The sequence below is a fragment of the Ammospiza caudacuta genome, chromosome 22 (assembly GCF_027887145.1).
Source record: "Ammospiza caudacuta isolate bAmmCau1 chromosome 22, bAmmCau1.pri, whole genome shotgun sequence".
In the NCBI taxonomy this organism is placed as follows: Eukaryota; Metazoa; Chordata; class Aves; order Passeriformes; family Passerellidae; genus Ammospiza; species Ammospiza caudacuta.
In genome coordinates, this window is record NC_080614.1 from 3,192,706 (window position 1) to 3,214,312 (window position 21,607).

The following is a 21,607-nucleotide window of genomic DNA, read 5'->3' on the forward strand; positions in this document are numbered from 1 at the left end:
CTGCCATGGCATGGTCCCATCCGCAGCTGCAGGGAACATCTGCCCTGCTCTGAGTCCTCCTTGGGCTGCAGGCAAAATCTACAGCCCCATGGAGCCCCTCCTGCTCCACCTTGCTGCTACTCTTCCACTTCTCACTGTGCTTTTCCCTTCCTCCCATCTGGCATCTCCTCCCCTTTCTGAAATGTTTCCACAGAGGCACCATCAGCTTCACTGGTGGCTCAGCTTTGGCCACAGAGCTGATTGGGACCAGCCCCCTGAGGGGGCTCTGTTGGCTGGGACCCCCCCACTGCACACCTCACCCCCCCAAATCCTTCCTGTGAAAGCCCATGTGGGATGGCTGCACCCCCAAATTCAGCCAGGGAAATGGGATGGGAGCTCAAGGAGAAGGAGGAGTTTCTGGAAGCAGGAGAGGTGTGGGGGGCCCAGCAGGTGCTGCAGGAGGGAAGGGGCTCTGTGTGGGGCAATTTCCCACACTGCTGATTTCCAAAGTCTCTGCATCAGTCACCTTAGTGCCAAAGGTTGTTTCTGGGCAGGGATGGAAAAATAATTCAGCTGGAGGGAGCCTGATGGGCATTGTGGCTCTCTGCTGCAGGACAAGCTGTGTAAAACACCTGAGAATGCAGCTTTCCTTGGCTGGCAGTGGAGGCAGATGCAGCCAGACCGGAGAGCTCAGGAGCTGGGCAGATCTTTGTGCCGATCTGCAGCTGAGTGGGGGGAGAGGCCTGAACAGCCCCCAGCCAGCTGTTTGTTTTGGTCATTCCCCATCCCACTGACTCCTGCTCAGAGCTATTCCACAGATTGACCTTTGCAGCCTTTCGGTGTTATGAAACACAAAATCCTTTGGCTGCAGTGCCTGCCTGATGTTCCCTCCTGGCTGTGGCTCCCTGGGTCACAGGGATGCCCTGGGAGCAGGAGGGAGAGGCTGCCCTGGAAACCACAACATCATCTTATGCCCTTTCTGAGGTTTGTCTAAGCTGGGACCCAGTGAAAACCATTTAGTGGAGGCGACTCTCAGGTCCCCTCAAGGATGGGTTGAGAAATATCTGTTGTTTGGCTTAATAAGTAAGTTTTAAATCAGAATAGGTCACTTAGAACTAAAACATTGTGTGGTTTAGCTGCTTGCTTAGCTTTCCTTTCTTGGTCTGAGTAGCTGGATTTGCAGAAGCCTCAAGTCACAAGCTCTGAACTCTCACCCAGATGTGCTTTTAGGTGGAATGGAGTTCATTTTCTCAGTAATTTTCCCTGTAGCTGGTACAGAGCTGTGTCTTGAATGCAGTAGGAGGATAAGGCCGATAACACACTGCTGTTTGAACTGTTGCTGGGCAATGCTTTCCCTAAATCAGGAAGGGTTTGGGCTCCCGAGCTCTGCTGGCTCAGGGAGTCTCAGGAAGCACAGAGCAGGAGATAAGGAGGCTCCAGCCACCAGTGGAAGCTGCAACTACACGAGATAAGAGAAGTCAATGGCCTGTGTGTGTGGAGACAGCAAGAGTCCACTAAGGTGTTAGAAGACCCCAGACCAAAAATCACCACTGGAGGCATGAAGAGCATGTGCACAAACTGTGAGGGTAGAAAAGCCCAGGGATCTTTTTTCATGGTCCCTCTGCAGAGACACCTAGCTCAAGTTGCTCCCAATGCTGTAGTACTCAATTTTATTTTTTTTCTGGATGTCTGAGACTGTGCTGCAGGGAGCCAAGGGCAAAGAAATTTTTTTAACAGTTTGACATCTCAGATGGGACCTAAGACCACAGTCTGGGATCCTTTAATCTCCAAAGATCCATTACCAGCAATGTGTGAGCTGGGACCTTTGGCGTGGGAGGCTGTTTAGGAATGGAATTCTCCAGTTTAGTGCTCCCATGCTGCCCCTTGCTTCCCTCTCACCCTCCATCTGTGGGTGGCTGAAGAAGACAATTGGAGGCATAAACGATAAAGATGGAGGGTTGAAATAAGAACAATTTACTGGAAACAGCCATGAGATGAGAAAATAAACAGCAACAGCAACAATACTAAAGACAAAGGGTGTAAGAAACTATTCACTGGGAGAAAAAAACACCCAATAATAGACAATATCCAACCACTTCCTCAACTGAAAGGGATACCTTTCCCCCTTCTCCCAAAAGAGTCCCGTTCCCTGATCCCAGCGATTCCACAAGGTGGTACAGAGCAACCTTCAGGTCCTGGTCATGCCCTTTCCAAGCTACTGCAAAAACTAACACTGTCCTTGTCAGAACCAGGAGCCAGGCTCCAAAGTTAAAATTCCATCAGTAGATTTGGTGAAAACACTGGAGTTTCTTTATACTGGGGGCTGGGGGATTGAACCCCTCTCCTGCTGCTTCCCCAGGCACAGCCTGGTCAGCACAAGGCACACACAGAAAAGGATTTAAATCCCTCTTAATTCTGAAAATGATGGGAAAGTAGACCCAGCACTGAGAAAGGAATGCCTTTAACAGAGGGACTACAAAACTGTGGAGAGAATCTTTGGCACAGCAGCTCTATCAGAAAAGCACACAGATATTTCATATGGAGGAGACAGGCCATTTATAACCAGAGATGGAGCCCCACAGAGCAGTGGCCACCACAAGGGACCTTTGACAGCACAGACTCACATTTCTGAGGCATTGACTGGGTTCCCAGGACAAAGGGATTGTTGGTAGGTGTGGGATAACTGGCCATGAGGCCACCATAAAGAATGTTGGTAGCAGGGACAGAAGAAAACCAGAGTTCCCAGAAATGGGGAATGACAGAACCATGAGGAGCCTGATCTACTCTAATCACCAAAATCTGGGCACAGCTCTGGGGCACAGGAACAAGTTCCACGGGATATTTTGGGCACTGTCAGATTCTGAGATGCTATTGGAGATACTGGAAGGAAGGGATGGTACTGGGGAGAAAGCCCCTACCTGTGAAGATATGAAGAAGGAATAGGATGGCAGGATCTCCTGAGGTGCACAGTCCCCTGGATCTGGAATGTGACTGAGTGCACAACCATGCCCTCCTCCTTAGAGAGCATTTATTATGTACTTTATGTATAATATAATATAATATAATATAATATAATATAATATATTGATATGATATTATTATATGATATATGACATGACATAATATATATTATGTAATATGATATATTATATAATATTTTAAGATGTTATATATTTATTATATTATTAATATATATTATGATGATAATAATATAATATTATATTCATATAATAGCAGTCTATTATCAACATTTCCAGTTCATACCCACATACCACAGCTCCCCATTTTCCACTCTGCAGTACCACTGGAGCCAGGAAATCACCAGCAATCCTCCCTCTGGCTGCATGGCTGGACAGATGCTGTGCTGCTTGTGGAGGGGTGAGGCCTGGCCCATTAATCTGTACTCAGAGAGGCTGGCAGCTGGATTAGTGCTTCAGATGCTCTTAACATCTGCAGCTGCAGGACAGCCCCCAATTCCTCAGCTGGAAGCCGGAGGTAGCAGCAAGGCTGGTAAGAGCTCTTTTTGGGGGGTTGGGGATTGAATTGCTGCTGCCAGGTAGATGGATGATGGAGATTTTATGGCAGATTTTTTGGGAAAGATGGTGGTGGTGCTATTTTCCTGGCACTTCCAATCGTGTCATGCTGTGGGTGGGATTCCCAAGGGTAAGGGGGTGTTGTTGGCTGTGTAGAGGGAACAGGGCAAAGGAGCCTTGCAGGGGGGCTGGCTGGAAGGACCCTGTGGAGGAGCCACAGTGAAAATGTGTCAGACCTGAAGGTCTCAAAGCCTCAGTTTCTTGTGTTTGGAGGCAAGGATGGTTGAGAGAAATGGGAGTCCCAGAGCTTAGGGCTAAACACAAGATGCTGCCAGACCAGAGGCAGAGAGAGGGAAGGTTCTGCTGAGGACTTTTGTGGCTACTGTGTTTTATCTCATAGAATGGTTTGGGTTGGAAAGGACCTTTAGGACCACCTAGGACCACCTCATTCCAACCCCCATGTCCCCCGATGTCCCCCATGACCCCAAAGCCAGTCTTGTCCCTGCAGCTCTTCTTACCTGAGCTGGGCTTTGTTACCTCTTTGCTCTGACTGCTTTTTTCCTGCACCAACTGTGTTCTCTCCATCGCAGAGGTTTATAAACCCTTTATTTGTGGGGACCAGCAGCACAGGGGATGAGAAGAGCCTCCTGAGCAGCCATGGAGGGGTTACAGCTGCGGGTAAGGATGCCCTCATGCACCTCCCACTATCCTTCAGAGTGCCTGGCAGAGAAGGCGGGAGAAATCTCAGCTCCATCTCTGTTCTGTGGGCCTGGGAGCTGGGAATGACTCCCTTGTGTGTCACTGTGGGAGAACTCCAGGAGGCTGTTCAGAATTAAGCCCAGAGAGTGCCTGAGCTCCCGGCTTAGCTCTCCGTGTCCCCTCCCCGTGAGCAGCTCCCCAGGCTGGCTGGAGGCACTCCGGGACCGGCCTTCTGCTGCTTAATCGCCTCCTGTTCAGATGTCAGGAGGAGATGAAGCTGCTATAAATAGATGGTGAAGCCCTCCTGGTTTCAGCTGTGATTCACACACATGGCACAGAAGCATTAAGAAGAATTAACATCCAATCTCTCAGGCACTTTCCTGTGCAAATGCCATGCTGTCCCTGTCACTTAAGCTCCTTTCCCAGGGGAGATCAGCAGCACTCTCTGGAGGGCCTGGATGGGCCAAATGGATGGGGAAAGCAAGAGCAGGACTCCTGGGAAGATAAACCCGGAGCAGGACCCGTGGGGAGAGAAAGGGGGCTGCTCCAGCCGGTGCCAGAGCAGTGCCTGCCCCTGAGGCAGAGCTGCCTTTGGGAGATGCCCGGGGCTCCTGCTGCCCCCTGCCCGGGCTGAGGCTGCCCAGGATGGGGCTGCTCAAGTGCCCACACGCCTGGAGGAAGGACAGCAGCCTTTGGGACTGAGGCAGCTCCTGGAGGTGGTACGTGAGGGGCTGGGGGGGTTTCTGGCTCTCCCTAATCCCTGCTGAGCTGTGCCTTGGCCCAGCAACCCTGGTGGGGCAGGACTGTGACCTGGGTGGTCCAATGGGAATCCCCAGTTTTTCTCCCCATCCTAATTTTGAAAAGCTCGGGGGAAAAAATGTATCCTGCTGCTAGGCTGTCCCCATGGGAAGCTGTGTGTGCTCATTCCTGCAAGTGTTTGCATTCATTTGCATGTGTTTAAGTGCTCGGTGTCCCCCTCCCCCTGCCTTGCTGTGTCTGTGCTGTGAGCTGTGACAGTCACAGAGACACAGAGTCAGGGGAAAACGAGAGGAAGGAGAGACCAGACAGGTCCTGGAGTGGGAATTGTGAGGAGGGTTTATGGGGGATCTATCCATCAGTTTCCCAGGTGTTGGGAATAAGAGGTATTTTCCCTGGAAAAGTAGTTTGCGTGGAGGAATATTCCTCACACATTCGGGTATCTGATGTCCCATCAATAAGGGAAATCCATATCTCTAATCCTGGTATTGCCTGGGTTTTTTTGCTTTCCCACCAGATCACAGGGCAGAGAAGGAAAAATTCCTTTCAGGGCACTCATGATCCACATGAAGTAAAGGGGAGTTTGAACAGAAGGATAAGTTTGACTAAAAGATGAGCTCAAAGTTGGTATCTTTGTGTCCTCAGTTAGTGGCCCAGGGAGTCTGGAGTCCATGAGATGAGGAATATAGACGGAAAATAGTCTTCTCACCTTGTTCTTTGGCACTCAGGAAGCAGGGCTTCTCAGTGAAGCAAGGAAAGAGGTAGGAAAATGGTCAGAGGAACTGAAAATTTGTGGAGGAATCAATGTTATTAAGATGGAACTAAATCCAGGGTAGTCACCCATGAGCAGAGGGCTCTGTCCCACTCCTTGCTGCAGGAAAACAGCTCTGGGTGACATCCTGGAACACACACTGAGCCACAATGTGAGGGGATTAAAGAGATCTCAGCACAGGCTTTTCCTTGGGTGATGGAATCACCTGCCTGCTAAGGCTCTGAAGGAGGTTGTTATATCCAAACAAGAATGGGATTGGTGTCAGAATGGAATTCCCCTATTTAGAAACAAGTCACAGGCTGGAATAGGGATGTGGAGTACTCAGGCAGGCTCAGGTGTGACTGGGTCGGCAGGCATCTGCACAGTCTTAAGCCATCCTTGAATTTTAATTATGTTATGGAAGAACCTAACATAAACTGCTTTCAGAAATTCCCATAGGAATGCCTGACCAGGCTGAAGGTTTTCAGGAAAAAATTATGATATATTTCTGTTGTTATGCAGAAAGTGGAACTGCAACTCAGAGTTCCAGTGAAGGCTGGAAAACCCAGCTGGATCCACAGAACCATGTGCGAGCCTGGGAGAGGCTCTGCAGATTCCCTGGCTGTGAGTGACAAGGCTCAGTTGGTTTGCAGAAGCTTTTGCATGAGCTATCCTGTATCTCCAAAACAGGGGGGGTGTGTGGGAATCTAAAGGGAATATTTCAATCTGTCTATCCTACAAGTGAGTCCAGACAACCTGAAACAGCATAGGAATGTGGAGCATATTGGATGCAAATGGCAGGCCATATGTTTTATAACATTAATTGCCAAACTTTCAAAAGCACCCTCCTGACCTCCTGCAGGCAGTGAAGGAGCACAGCTCAGGCTCAGGCACCTCCTCATTTGTCATCTGTTCCTTGTTTTTCTTCAACATTGATCTGGTTCTCTCACCAACCTGGATGGTCTCCAGTGTTGTGAGAGCTGCACACACTCAAATATCAGGCAGTTTTCCAAAACATGGCATCTGTAAATGCCAAGCTTACAGATGGTACGTGATAGAATGGGATTTACAGACACAACAGAGAAGGGTAAGGGCAACACAGAGTGAAAAATTCCATCATTCATCTAGAAAAGCTGGATCTGCTCAGATGGTCTGGCTGGTGACTGCCATGAACAGATGCTGGACTCTGGAAAAAAGGGGCTGGAAAGGTATCCAGGAATAAGTCATGGTGATTGAGAAGGGAGGAAGTGAGAGCTGTAACTGAGACTCCTGCCAGGCTGGGATGATGAGCTTCACCTGCAGGGAGGGGAGAAGGCAGAAGGAGTAGTTGGTGTTCCACAAGAACCAGCAAGGGGAAGAGAGTTAATGGCTCACAGAGCTCACAGAGCTCACTGAAAGCCAGGAAGTAATTCCTGGTTCCAGTTACCCCAACAGGAGCTGGTCTGCCCTGCCCTGGCTCAGCAATGTTACCAAAATTATCCAGAATGGTTTGAGTTGAAGAGACCTTAAAGCTCGTCCCATTCCACCCCCTGCCATGGGCAGGGACAGTTCCACCAGACCAGGTGAGTCCTGTCCCTGCAGCAGCTTTGTTCTCCAGCACAGGGGCCTCTCTCCCAGGTGACACAGCAGGTGTTTTCTCTCTCCTAGCCCATTCCTTTTCCATTCCAGCAGGCACCCTGCAGCCGGAGCTTCCTCAAGCTCACTGCCATGGAGCTGAAGTGGATCCATGTCTTGGTCGTGTTCCTCCTCCTGCTGTCTGTGGCCATGACCGGCTGCTTCCTGTGGCAGTACAGCCTCCCCAAGGTGGAGCCCAGTGAGTAGGGGGTTTAGCCTTGGTCATGGTGTGCCACAGAGATGTGGAAGACTAATGAAAGCTTTCTTCCCAAAGAGCACTTCCCCAAACAGAGATTTCCCCAGAGGGCAATAAGGCAAGGCCACAGACGAGGTGAAGGCTGGGTCAATGGAGGCACCACATCACTCTGCTGCTGTCCAAAGAAGCTCCATCACTCCTGGCCTAGGTTTGGATAGGATGGGCTGTTGAAGTGCTAGAGAGGCATTTTATGCCTCTTTTTAGATTCTTTATCTTTTATTTTTCCTGTTGTTACTCCAGTTAGTTACTCCAGTTAGTTACTCCAGTTTAGAAACAGGTTTTTTTAATACCTTACTATCTGCTTCAGCTTCAGGGTTTGCTGCTTTCCTATTCCCCAAATCTTTGCCCTGGTTTAAGCTTCCTGGTTCACACGAGAATTCATGGAATCACAGAATCATAGAAAGATTTGTGCTGGACAGACCTTAAAGCCCATTCTGTTCCACCTCTGCCATGGCAGGGACACCTTCCACTGCCCCAGGTTGCTCTAAACCCCATCCAGCCTGGCCTTGGACACATCCAGGGGCAGCCACAGCTTCTCTGCGCACCCTGTGCCAGGGCCTCAGCATCCCCCCTCACAGCCAGGAATTCCTTCCCAATATCCCATCCATCCCTGCCCTCTGGCAGTGGGAAGCCATTCCACCTTGTCCTGTCACTCCATCCCTTGTCCCAGGTCCCTCTCCTGGAGCATCTTTAGGGCCTGGGAGGGGCTCTAAAGTCTCCCTGGAGCCTTCTCTCTCTAGGAGAACACCCCCAACTCTCCCAGCCTGGCTCCAGAGGGGGTTCGGCCCATGGAGCATCTCCATGGCCTCCTCTGTTGATTATAGGAAACTCAACTGATCCACTCAAGGCACTGCATGCACAAGGATTAAATATACACAGTGTCAATGGATCAGAGTTTTAAGTAGCTGAAAGGTGTCATAAAATCCACGATGAAGGTGCTAGAAGTATTTCAGAGACCAAGGGTTGAGAAGGTTTCAAACCACACATTTTTGTCTCAGAGTACCTGACTGCCTGTAGGCTGTGCGTATCCATGCCTGTCCATCTCCAAGATTTCCATTTCTCTCCTAATCCCAGTTTCTGATGCTTCATGTTCACATGGTAAGCAAGAAGATGGCATTTTGTCCCAGCTGTCAGAGCAGGGTAGCTGTATTTATGAACACCTTGGAATCAGCTGGGAAAATAGTGCCTCCAAGTAAGGGAGTTCCCATCTCTCTCAAAGTTTAAAGACCTTTGCTGGCCACAAAAATTTTGCTGGCCACAAAAATTTAAGCTGTCTGTGGGATATGGAGGATGCAGCTGATTCAGGAGACAATGAAGTGGATGTGGGGCCTACCAAGTGTTGTAGTGCTGGATTTCAGGTGGCTCTCACAGGTCACTCCCGGCCCCATTTCTGAGGTTATCATACAGGGATGACTCTTTGCCACTGCTGTCCTGAACCCCAGCTCACACTTCCCTTTAGACATGGGCAGGCCGTTCCAGGGGGCTAAACCCACTGCCAGGCACTCCTGCAGCCCCAGTTCTTTACTGTTGCAGAGTTAGTTGAAGCACATCCTGTGTCCATCCCATGTTGAAATAAGCAATAACAGGGCACAGTGCCCCTGCCAGCCATGTTTATGTCAGACAGAAATAATTCAGCAATGTCCTTTCTCTATGCAGAAATATCCCTTAAACAATGCAAGCAAGAAAGCTCATGGGGGCTGCTGGGTGAGGTTCAAGCTTGCCCTTGTGTCTGCTGAGGTCACCCGTGTCACCCTGAACTGTTTTCCAGATCCATCCGTGATGGAGGTGAGGTCAGAAGCTGTGCAGATGTGTCCCCGCTACCCTGAGCCAGTGCCACTGGAGCACCCCCTCCCCATCCTGAAGGAAGCACTGGAGAAGGTCTGTGGGGAGGAGGGAGCAGAGGGACACACAGCTCTGGGCTGCTCTTCTGCAGGGGAGATGGGGGATTTTGCCATCCTGGGGAAGGAGGTGGGGAATTGAGGAAGGGAGAACATGCAAACCTAGAGATGGGTGTGAGCTCCTTCAGGGAGCAGTTCTCTTGCCCAGAGGGTGAGCTGGGATGGACAAACATCATCATTGTCCATCAGAAGGTATGGTGAGCTTCCACCTGCAAAAAATAATGGCTCTTTGCATCTGGTCTACTATTAGGCAGCCCTCATGTCTTTGAAAGTACCTGGCTCAGCTGCTCTCTGGTTCCAATTCATCAGCCAGGATCAAATTTTCTTTCTTTTCTGGCTTTCCCCACAGCTCTGTTTAAAAATTAAAAAGATGCTTATACATAATTCCAGGGAAGGGAGTGGAGGGGAAAGGAAGGAGGAAGGAGAAGGGGAAGGGGAAGGGGAAGGGGAAGGGGAAGGGGAAGGGGAAGGAGAAGGAGAAGGGGAAGGGGAAGGGGAAGAAGGTCTGCATCTGTCTGGAAGAGAGTGTGATACACTGTCATGATATTTTCAGTATGAGATGGATCTGACATTTTAGCACTGCCTGAACTTCTGGCAGGCTCCATGAGCTCTGAGGAAATACTGCTCTGATTGTCTGGACCATAGGAATAATCATGCTTTGACAGGACATTCCCTATTTTTAGCCCCTCTCACGTGCTCTCTCACTTGTCTCCTTCTCACAAGTAGAGGGCAATCAGCACTGTAAACAATATTCAATGTGCAAGTGAATCAGGGATTTACAAAGTGAAAAAAAAAAAGGTTTTTGTTGTATTTTATGTTACTTCTCTAATAATCCCTCCTATCTTATTTGCCTTTTTGTTTGCCTTAAGGCACTGAGCAAATGTTTCCATAGGAACATCCACCACAGCCCTGAGGTCCTGCTGCTGAGAGCTCAGGACCAGGTTTGGGCAGTTTCCCTGCACACACCTGGCTTTATCCACACTGAATTTCAATTCCCATCACTTCATATCCACTTTTATGAAGTCTCTGCCTGCCTGCAGGTCCAGGCAGGTCTAAAGGTCAGACTCTGAGAAAAAGAGGACCATGATTGTTGACATGAATCTTAGACTGACATGGGTTGGAAGAGACCTCAAAGCTCACCCAGTGCCACCCCTGCCATGGCAGGGACACCTTCCACTGCCCCAGGCTGCTCCCAGTCCCATCCAGCCTGGCCTTGAGCACTTCCAGGGATCATGGGGCACCCTGTGCCAGGGCCTGCCCACCCTCACAGCCAGGAATTCCTTCCCAATATCCCATCTAACCCTGCCCTCTGGCTGTGGGAAGCCGTTCCCCCTTGCCCTGGCACTCCATCCCTTGTCCAAAGTCCCTTTTCATGGTCTCCATGAGAGCAGAACCTTCTCAGGAGGTGCTGGGGCACCAGATGAACACATCTACAGATGTACCAGATAGGCCACTGGTCCATGGGGAGGGAGGGCAAAGGACGCTGACAGAAGGGCTGGACACAAGCTGGATGTTTCCACTTGCTGCTCTCAGTGCACTTCCCCTGGCCATTCAGTGAAGAGATCCCGAGGACATGAATCAGTTTGGCTTTTCTTGCCTCAAATTCTGGGTCTGGAAGTGCATTTCTTATGTCTTAACCATGGTGTGCAAAACAAAATGTGTGCCTGCAAATGCAAACGATATGTGCAAGATGATGACATAGCTTTGAAAAAGTCCCAAAAGGGCAAGATTGATGCGTTCTGCTTGCAGGGGGTGGGTGCAGAGCTGATGAGGAGTTCTGTGCAGCTCAGTGAAGAGTTCTGCATGGCCCTGACACAACAGGGAGCCAGGAGCAATCACAGCCCTTCAGCTGCTCAGAGCTGTTTCTCAGGTTGTGGTTTAAACAGAAGCCCGTGGGAAATAGTAAAAGAAAAGAAAGTTTCTAGAAATTGGGAAAAGTAGGCTTTAGAAATAGAAAGAACAGAAAACTTGGAGTTAAGTTGTAGCTGTAAAGTCTGAAAGTAGAAAAAGTTGAAATTGTATAGCAAGCAAGGACATTAAACAATAGCTTGAATCTCAGGTTTGGTTAAGATAGACCTCAAGACTGTAGGAAAATATGTTTAGCAAGACAGAGGAAGGTTTTAAGCTTAGTAATGTAGTATTGTGTATTGTTAATAGAAAGAAGACAAGCAAGCATTTTGTGAAGTAGGTGTATGTGTACTTCTAGTAATTGGCTAAAACAATTGTCTGTAAGCTTTAGCAATATGCTATTGGCTAGAAAGTTTTTTAAATGTTCTATGACAAAGAAATCTTTGGTTGTTGCTGGCTGTATGTGAGCTTTGTCATCTTCGTATTGTCTCAGCCATGTGATGAGGCTGATGCTGCAAATAAAGCTCAAGGAACGTATCCCAGCAGTTCTGTCCCATTCATGAATGAAAGAGAAAAAATAAGAGCCCAAGCTCCAGAGTGTTTCATGGCATGGGAAGTGTCATGGGATATCTGAAAAACCTTTTTCTCATACATCTTTGACCCTAAAATACCAGTGCAAATAACAGATGTGTAGAATACAAATTTAAAAATAAGAAATTGCAATTATTACATGTTTATATTTGGTTTTAATCATAAATATTACAAGCATAAGCACCACATTCATCTACACAGTGGATATGTAGACTGAAAAAGGACACAGGATAATTCAACAGAAGCAATTCTAGAAGAAATAGATAAACAGTTAAAATACCTTTTTTTCCAGAACACCATTCATAGGACGACTCTCGAATGCTTGGGAGTGATGAGGGTGGTAGATTTCTATTTCTTGGCCTTCTATTTCTTGGTACAGAGTGGATGCATTGTAAGACTTGTTCTGGGAGCTCATGGTTTCCCTCTCTCCCCAGGTGGACCAGATGCTGCGGCAGAAGATGCACAACTCGGGGCTCCCGGCCATGTCGGCCATCGCCATCTACAACGACACCGTGCTCTGGACGGGCAACTTTGGCAAGAGGAACGCCTCCGACCCTGCCTCGGGGGCGCCCAACGAGTACACCATCTACAGGTGAGGCTCCTGGCACAGAGTGAGAGCCAGGAAAGGGAACACACCTACGGAGAGCTGCTACCTCTGGGCAGGGAGGAATGATGCACCTGACTCCATGTTCTCAGAAGGCTAATTTATTATTTTTTTATGATACTATATTATATAAAAGAATACTAAACTAAACTACACTAAAGAATACAGAAAGGATACTTACAGAAGGCTAAAAGATAATAATGAAACTCGTGACTCTCTCTCCAGAGTCTGACACAGCTTAACCGTAATTGGCCAAAGAGTCAAAATAATTCACAGCAGAAACCAACTAAACAATCACCCATTGGATAAACAATCTCCAACCACATTCCAAAGCAGCAAAACACAGGAGAAGCAAATGAGATAATATTGTTTTCCTTTTTCTCTGAGGCTTTTCAGCTTCCCAGGAGAAGAATCCTGGGCAAGGGGATTTTTCCAGAAAATGTGATGGTGACAGGTACCTGCAATAGAGACACCATCACAAACTGCAGGTCCATGCAGGAAACTCTGGTGGCTTATGCTGAAACTTTGTGGAACAAAGTGAATTCCCAGACTGTTATATGCTGGTGGCTTACTGAGTTACTTTGGATTTATTTATTTTTTTTTTTCATTTAATTATGACAATATTTTAAAATAGAATAGCAAAGACCCTTAAGAACCTGAAAACGTACGGTTCCTTACATGGGAATGGCTTCATGTCCAGGGCACAAACCTGAAGACCAAGAGCTGGCACAGATTTGGAGAGCAGACAGGAGACTGCCACAGGATTCAAAAAAATAAGATTAAATGTTGATTAAGGAAAAACTGATGTTTGGGATTAATATCTGCAGAGCACATAAAGCAGACCCATAAGTTTATTTATTGTTCCAGTGAAGTCAAATTCATATTGGCCATTATTTTTTAGGTTAAGACGGAATAAAGCTCTTTATGTGTGCTAAAAACCAAAAACCAAGATGAAGGAAATGCTTTCTTCCTCTAAAGATCCATTTTCACTGAATTGTTACTGTGTTATCTAAGAAACATGGGCTGCACTCTGAGTAGAAAATTTTGTCCTCAGAATTAACAATTTTGGACCATTTCAGCAGCTGTGACTATCTGTTTCTGCCCCACCCGTATAATGGAAAAATGACCTTGCACTATTTTTCCTCCGAAACCATTGAATGATTTGGGTTGGAAGGGACACTCAGCATCTGGTTCCAACCCCCTGGCACAGGGCAGGAGCCAGGACCACGTCCCTGGGTGGGCTCGAACCACCAACCTTTCGGTTAACAGCCGAACGCGCTGACCGATTGCGCCACAGGGACAGCCTGGATGGACCCAAAAATTGTGGGAATCTGGCATTTAGGGACAGTTTGGTAGTGCTGGGTAAATGGTCCAGCTTAGTGATCTGAAAGGTCTTTTCCAACCTAAATGATCCTGTGATTTTAACATTAAAATTCCAGTAAACTGTGTGAGAGTGTTTATGGTATTTACTAACCAGTAATTTACAATTTATGTCATTTTATGAATGCCAAGTGAATAGAAAGAGATCAGCAGCCCACTGCGCTGCTGGCGACATTCAGAGGTTATGTTGCGGTCTATAGAGATTCACATTTAAGGATATTAATTCAAACTTCCTACCTGTGTTTTAGCCATTCCCTCTAGAATGAACAAAGGTGTAACACATAAAATCACTGTGATCTCTTCTTTCCTCTTGATTCACAGGCTTCTCAATGCTAAATTTCTCCAAATGTTTCTTCCCTAACAGAATTGCCAGTGTCTCCAAGATCTTCCCCACCATTATGTTGTACAAGATGTGGGAGGAAGGAAAAGTCACATCCCTTGATGACCCCTTGGAGCGTTATGCCCAGAACTTTGTTATCAAGAACCCTCTGGGGAGGCTCAAGGACTCAGAGCAGAGATACACAGCAGATGGCCTGGTGTTTCTGGAAAAAGGCTCGGTGCCCCTGAAGCCATCTCTGGTCACCCTGCGCAGAATGGCCAGCCAGCTCTCAGGTGAGGCAGCTCCCTCCGTGTCCCTGGGCCTCTCTGCCCTGGAAAGACACCTCAGAGAGAGCAGACCATATTCCAGGAATAAAAAGGAGCTGCTGGGAGGCTGTTTCTCAGTCTGGACCCTGCTCTGTGCATTTCCCAGGGATCAGGCAGGGCTCTGGGAAGCAGGGTGTCAGCAGCGTCATGGAGTGCTCCAAGGGAACTCCTGTCCAGGGCACCTGCCAGGAAAGGGCTGAGATGAGGAGGCTTTTTCCTCTGCAAGGTGAACACAGATTCCTTTCAGGTGAACACAGATTCCTTTCTCCTCACTACCATGACCTGAAATCAGGTTCCAATTGCACAACAGTATTTTGTACTACAGACCTGAGCACTCCCATTTTTCTGAGATGTAGAGTTGAGGGTCAAATCTCTTTGCTTTGAATAGAAAGACCTTCATTGCTGAGCTAAATTTAGCTGTCAGTGTGGTTCCTGATCCGGGATTCCTGAACTATTTATAGCTTGGCATTTGCTGTCAGAGAAGTGTTAATCTGCTGCTACCTTTAGAATTGGGGAACTCATACATCAAGGGAGAAGGAGCTCACAGAACTAAGAACTTTACCCTTTCTCTGAAACAAAGCTGCTAATACTTGACTGAGGGATTACAAAACGTAATGGCCAAAGAGACTGTGCTGATATCACGTGTGGTATTTTGGTCAATTTCTGTAACACCTGCATTTTTCCTGATTGGAATAAATGCCCTAAAATTAGGACCTAAAATCAAAATAGCATGGCTGCAACTTGCAGGACCTCAGGATGGGGTACAGCATCATCTGAAAAAAGCCAGTATGAAAAAGAGGGCTCCCCAAAATGGAATGATACTGAAACCTGGAAAGAAGCAGATAAACAACCCAAAGTGGCCAGTGGCCACATCCCTGCCCAGCCCCTCTCCCTGCAGACAAGGTGTGGCTCCATCCAGCCTGATGTTGTCTTCAGGGGCACCAATTTTGCCTGGTCCTCTCTGACTATCCTGAGCACCTGAAGCTGCTCTGACTGCTCCTGTCACCCAGAGAGGTGTGACATGCATCCCAGAAATGTTGTAAGGAGCATAAGTCAAGAGAGTACCTGGTCGTGGCATAATTGCTTGTACTGTGCAGCCCTTCCATTGCTTCCATCACTGTGTTAGATTTGTGCCCCTGCTCAGCTCCTTTTATGCTCCTGTGTATTTTTGGGTTTTACAATGTGGCCCAAATTTCCCAGAGCACCCCCAGAGGACACACCAACCCTTGGACCCTGACAATTCAGCAGAAGGAGGTGTACAGTTTCAAAATCCCAACTGCAAATCAAAGGAATGTTCTGGTTCCACTTTCCGTTTGCTGTGTGTCAAACCCCAAAAAGGAATAAGTTCTGCTTAGCACTGGCATCAAAGCCACTGCATGACACATTGTAAAGTGGGTTTCATCTAAATTCTTCCAGTGAAACTGATATATAATAGATCCTCATTATCTGGTCTCTCCATTGCATATTACAGAAGTAACTCCAAAGGTTTTTCTCCTCAGCACTCGATGGGCCCATTGCTGGAGGGAAGCTCCAGCTTGTTAAGACTGTGATTTTCCAGTCCACACGAATGACAGGATGGGATGTGATTGTAAATTATTAACAACGTGCTTGTCACTTCAATTAGCAGCCCATGAGGTAGAAATCAATGACTGGATTATTTTATGCTCTGGTTTATCATTTCCAATGAACCTCAAGGAGACACTGCACTGCTGTCACAGAGCTGGTGAACTCTCCCACTGCTCCAACATTTTCTTTGCTGCTGCTGGGGCAAGTACATAATGAAGGAGCCCATTGTCCACTGGAAGGTGTCAGTGCATCTCTTATCTGGTCGTGCAGCTGCAAAAATGACCCCAGAGCAGGGGGCAGAACAGTGCTCTCACTCCAGCTCAAATGCCAAGTTCAGGCCAGCTGAGAAAAATAAGTGTTGCTGCCAAAAAAGAATGGGGCTTCATTCAGCCTTGCCAGGATGCAGGACAAGAGGAAAAGGCCTCAAGTTACACCAAGGGATGCTTAGATCACATATTAGGAAACAAATTTTCAGAGGAAGGATTGTAAAGCATTGGCAAAGATTGCTCAGGGAAGTAGTGGAGTCACCATTGTGGATGGCATTAAAAAAATGTGAGAAGTGGCACTTGGGGACATGGGTTAGTGGTGGAGAGGACAGTGCTGGTTTAATGGTTGGATTCCATGATCCTGGAGGGTTTTTCCAACCTTACTGAATCCATGAGTAAGACATGGTCACTGAGCACACTATTGTGAGTCATTTTTCTGTCAAAAACATACATTTCCCAATTTCCTCCCAAACATCCACGTTGAAGCCCATTGCAAATGGCAGCAAGGATTCCATTCCAAAAGTGATCCAAGTTCCAGCCTAGGCAAGCCATAGATCCTGTGCAGAGAAGCTGGGGATTAAAAAAGTACAGAACAAAAATTTTAGGGAATCTGTGTTCAGAGACAAAAGCAAAAAGAACTTGATATTTTATGCATTTAGAAACCCTGAATAATTAAAAGTGGTTACCTTGGTTTTTTCTATATTCAGAAACCCTGAATAAATGTTGCTAAAGATGAGGAGAAAGATAAAAATACTTTAAACCAAGCCTGGAGTTGTGCAGAGATGTTAGGCCCTCTGTGGTGAAGTGTAAAGAATGAAATCCTGTTAAAAGGAGCTGTTACACGCATTTGTAGTCCAGGGAATGCAGACACGTGGAAATACAGGGATTTCCCAACACCCCATTTGCCCCTCTCTTCCAAACCACACTTGGGGATCCAGGAAAATTTCCATCATTCGTCAAGGCATTTTCACTGAGATGCAGCAGCCCAGAGTTGATGTTGGGGTTGGACCTATGCAAGGCAGAGTCAGGAGCCCATGACTTGATGCCATGTCCTTGATGCCATGTCCTTGATGCCATGTCCTGCAGCCCAGCAGGAGCAGCTCCTTGCCGTGTTTCCAGAGCTCTCGTGTCCACCACTGGTGCTTCCATTTTGCCATTGAACCTTGCCTTTGTTCTGTGCTCCCCAGAGGCATCATTTCCATGATTTCTCTCTTTGTGTGGCCCAGGTCTGCCCCGGAGGCTGCGATCCACCAGCCTGCTCTGGAAGGGCAGCACTCAGGACGCCCTCGCGCTGCTCAAAGACGACGTCCTGGTGGCTGACCCAGGAACCAGGTCAGACACATTCCTTTAGGAGCTTTTGGTCTGGATCAGGGTTCTCCACCCTCAGCCCCATCCCCAGCCTCCATGGCTGGTGGATAAAGGCAGCTATTTCCAAAGGGAGCTTCAGCCACCTCCCCACATGCCTGGAAAAAAGACTGTTGGAGGTGTCAGCGTTGGGTTTGGTGTTTTAAGCCCAGATGAGCCAAATTAAACTGCTGTAGTTCACTTTATGAGCCTTAAATGATACAGGTTTTCAAAAGTGGAAAAGTACTTTAATTTAAACAGTTTAAATCATCACAGGTTTCGGTTAAAATCATGTCTGTGGTGAGTTGTGTGTCTCTAAATTATCAAAAAGGTCTCTGAATGCTTGTTTCGATTCCTGTATCTTGTTAAAAGTCTGTTACGTGGGTTGCAAACACTCAAAAATATCATGGATTCATAGAATCCCAGACTGATTTGGGTGGGAAGGGACCTTAAAGATCATTTTTTTCCAGCCCTCTGCCATGGGCAGGTACACCTTCCACTATCCCAGGTTGCTTCAAGCCCTGTCCAACCTGGCCTTGGACACTTCCCCACAGCCTTCAATAGGATCCAGTAGACAGCAGATTAGGGAAAAGATTCAGACTAACTGGGAAGAAACTTTCTAAGACTGCAAAATTGTTTGGTAATTAATTACAGCCTGAAATAATTTACCCAGGATGGCTGAGGATCTGCCACTCACTTATGCTAGTTCTGTCCCACATCATGTAGGAGGCTACAATAGATATTCCTTAAAGGATTTTAGGATTTTAATACCATCGTCTTCTTTGGTATTTTTATCTTTATTGTAACTTATCTCCATTGGTATCTTTATTTTATGATCCCCATGAAGATAAATAAGGACATCCCCTCACAGTCTCTCAATACCTTATATTTAATTGATATGTTGGTAGTTTTCTCTCTCTCTCCTTTTTCCTGGTTGTGCTTCCCAGCTAACAGATCATTCTTCCCAAAGGAAGTTCACATTCACTGATACAGATGTTTTAACATATTTTTCTATGTTGAAATCCAGCTCCATTTCAGATACAAGGTTTTAAATACAGAATGTGATTGTTCTAAGGGTAAAAAAACATATGCTCACCATGCTTACCATGCTTTTATTCAACTAAATGGGCTGGAAAAGGTTGAAGTGGTACCAAATTTATGATCTAAATAAGTCTCAATGAGATGTGTGGCTTCACACAATTAAAAAAACCAACAGGGTTGAAAATTTAATGACTTTTGAAAATGTATTTTTAAAAAAATGCCCCTTCATGTTTTCATGCCATTAAACTTCATTCAATTCTGAAAACATAAATCACTTGATGGTTATTAAAGACTGGCGTACTCAAGTTTCTTTAATGATTCCACATTGCTGGATGCTGCTTTGTGGGCTTTTAAGTGCTCTTTAAGTGCTTTTACCATCTTAAGGTAGCTTAGGTATCTAAGTGATTATCCCATGGCAAATCCCCAAAGAGGTTTACCCAGGATTTTGAGACCTTTAAGGTGAGCACCTGGAACTCCCCACGCTGCTCTTAAAAATAATGGATGGTGAACAATTATAAACAGCAAGTCAGGTTATGCAAATATAGAGGAGTTTTTTCTTTTCCATCTCCAGCTCTCTCTGTACATCAGGGTTAAACAGCTCTGCTGATGTTCCCGTAAAACATTTCTCTTTCTTGATTTAACAACAAATCATGGCAACAACATGCAGCTTTTCTTGTGGGAATCCATAAAATCAGAGGGTTTGGGAAAGCTGCAAAAGGCTGGCTTCAGAAACAGCAGAGCTGTGATCAGAGCCAAGCAGAGCCATGAGATAGGTCAGAAGAAAAATTATGTACAAAGTAGAAAACTAAGGACAAATAGAACAACGGTCTGTGTATTAACACTTGTCTAGAATAACTGCCTAAACTGCAGAAAAAAATATATCTAGCAAGATATTTGGAAGTTTTAAGCTTAATAATGGAGCTCTGTGCATTGTGTTTTAAGGTTTACAAGCAGGTATCGTATTCAAAATAAGCAAGCATTGTTTTAACCACAGGTACATGTGCTTATAGTGGTTGGATAGAACTACTGTCAATGTGCTTTTGCTTTGTGTGATTGGTCAAAAAACTTATAAAGTAAGTTGTAACATTAAGTTCTTGGTCTGCTGCTTGGGATGTGAGCTGATGGCATCTTCCCATTGTCATAACCATGTAATGAGAGTGATGCTGGAAAATAAAACAGCTCAAGGCACATTCCCAGCAATCCTGTCCCATTCATGATTTGTACATAGCCCTTGGCCAGTGATATTTCTCTGTCTCCCCTTCATCTGCCATTCCATAAAATGTGAATTTTTCCCTAAAGAAGAGAGACCCAGCCACTGATTTTGCATATCATTGATGAACAGCTGATCCCAATATATTCCCCTTCCTTCCAGATGCCACTACAGCAACCTGGCCTTCTCCCTGATGGCTCACGTGCTGGCTGAGCACGCGGCCGAAGGGCAGTACCAGCGCTGGATCTCGGAGAACATCCTGGAGCGCCTGGGCATGGAGGACACAGGGTTTGACATCACGGCGCCCGTCCGCTCCCAGATGGCCGTGGGCTTCTACGGCAGCCAGCAGCCAGCCCCGCTCTACGACCTGGGCTGGTACCGGCCCTCTGGCCAGATGTACTCCACGGCTGCCGACCTGGCCAAGCTGGCCATGGTCTTCCTGGGCACCTACCACCGCCGGCTGCTCGAGCCCGACACGGTGAAGACGATGCTGACACCGCTGCTCAAGTGCTCCGTGGAATACTTTGCTAACAAGACAGGCACGCCCTGGGAGATTAATGAGCAGTTGGGATATGATGTCATCAGGAAGGATGGGGACCTCGATGGTTACTCAGCAACCTTCTCTCTCATCCCCAAGCTCCGCCTCAGCTTCATTGTGCTGATGGCAGGGCCCAGGCCGCAGGGTGGGGACATTGTGACTCAGACATACGAGTATCTCATCCCTGCCATGGAAACAGCATTCAGAGAGGCTGACAAAAGCTTGGTTCCTCCTCCAAACCCAATCCCCTATGTTGGCTACTACACCTATTCCAACCTGACTTTCTATGAGATCAAGGTTGGAATTGGGGGGGTGCTCCTCATGCAGCAGTTTGGGCCTCACGTGGAAGAGCTGATCCCTGAAAAGTATCGGACAATCAAGCTCCACCACTTGGAAGATCGCGTTTTCCAAGTCGTTTTTGACAAGGAGTTCCCATGTGTTCTGCACCTGGGCTCTGCCTCCATCTCACTGGAGACACAGAATGGGCAGCTCTTTAACTTCTACCCCTTCGACCGCAAGGGTTTGTCCCCTGGCTTTGACGCCCCGGGGCTGAACACCTACAACGTGGTGCGTGTGCTGCGCAAGCCCGTGTTCTACAGCTAAACACTCCCTCCACTCCTGGGAGCTGGCTCCAAATCTGTGTCTTACCAGACTCTCCTGCCTCTGTGGCATTGTGGATGCCATTCAAACGGGAAGAATGGAGGCAAATGACTCTTTTGCCAAACAAATCCTTCCCACTTTTAAGACTACTTTAATTACTTGTCATTGGCCCCAGCAGTGCACAACAAGCCAGCTGGCACCTGGACACACCTGCAGGAAAAAGAAGTGGAAATGTGCTGGATGGATGTGTTTGGATGCCATAAAAAAAAGCCAGGCACTAAAGTGTCCACTCTAATATTGTCTGTTTTATGACTACTGTGGTGATCAAGTACTATCATCAAAGGGCTGAGAATTCCCTGGGTCTCTCAGAAAATGTCTCTTTGTCAGTGGGATATTTTTCCAGGGCTTTTCAAGAGCCTGTCTATCACAAACAAGATCCCTTACGTGGGTTTGCCAAAAGCATTATGTGCTAAAAAATGGCACCAGAC

The 21,607-nt window shown here is 47.1% G+C and overlaps 1 protein-coding gene and 1 non-coding gene across 2 annotated transcripts; one reads left to right on the forward strand and one right to left on the reverse strand.

Moving 5' to 3' along the window:
* The first annotated feature begins 4,145 nt into the window (after nucleotides 1–4,145).
* On the forward strand, nucleotides 4,146–21,122 carry LACTBL1 (lactamase beta like 1). Its single transcript, XM_058818909.1, is given in 7 exon segments — nucleotides 4,146–4,190; nucleotides 7,387–7,531; nucleotides 9,357–9,466; nucleotides 12,360–12,517; nucleotides 14,274–14,521; nucleotides 17,613–17,718; nucleotides 20,144–21,122. Coding segments are annotated over 7 exon segments (1,791 nt in total).
* TRNAN-GUU (transfer RNA asparagine (anticodon GUU)) lies at nucleotides 13,757–13,830 on the reverse strand. The gene has a single exon. It is a non-coding gene; the product is annotated as a tRNA-Asn (tRNA).
* Nucleotides 21,123–21,607: the final 485 nt, after the last annotated feature.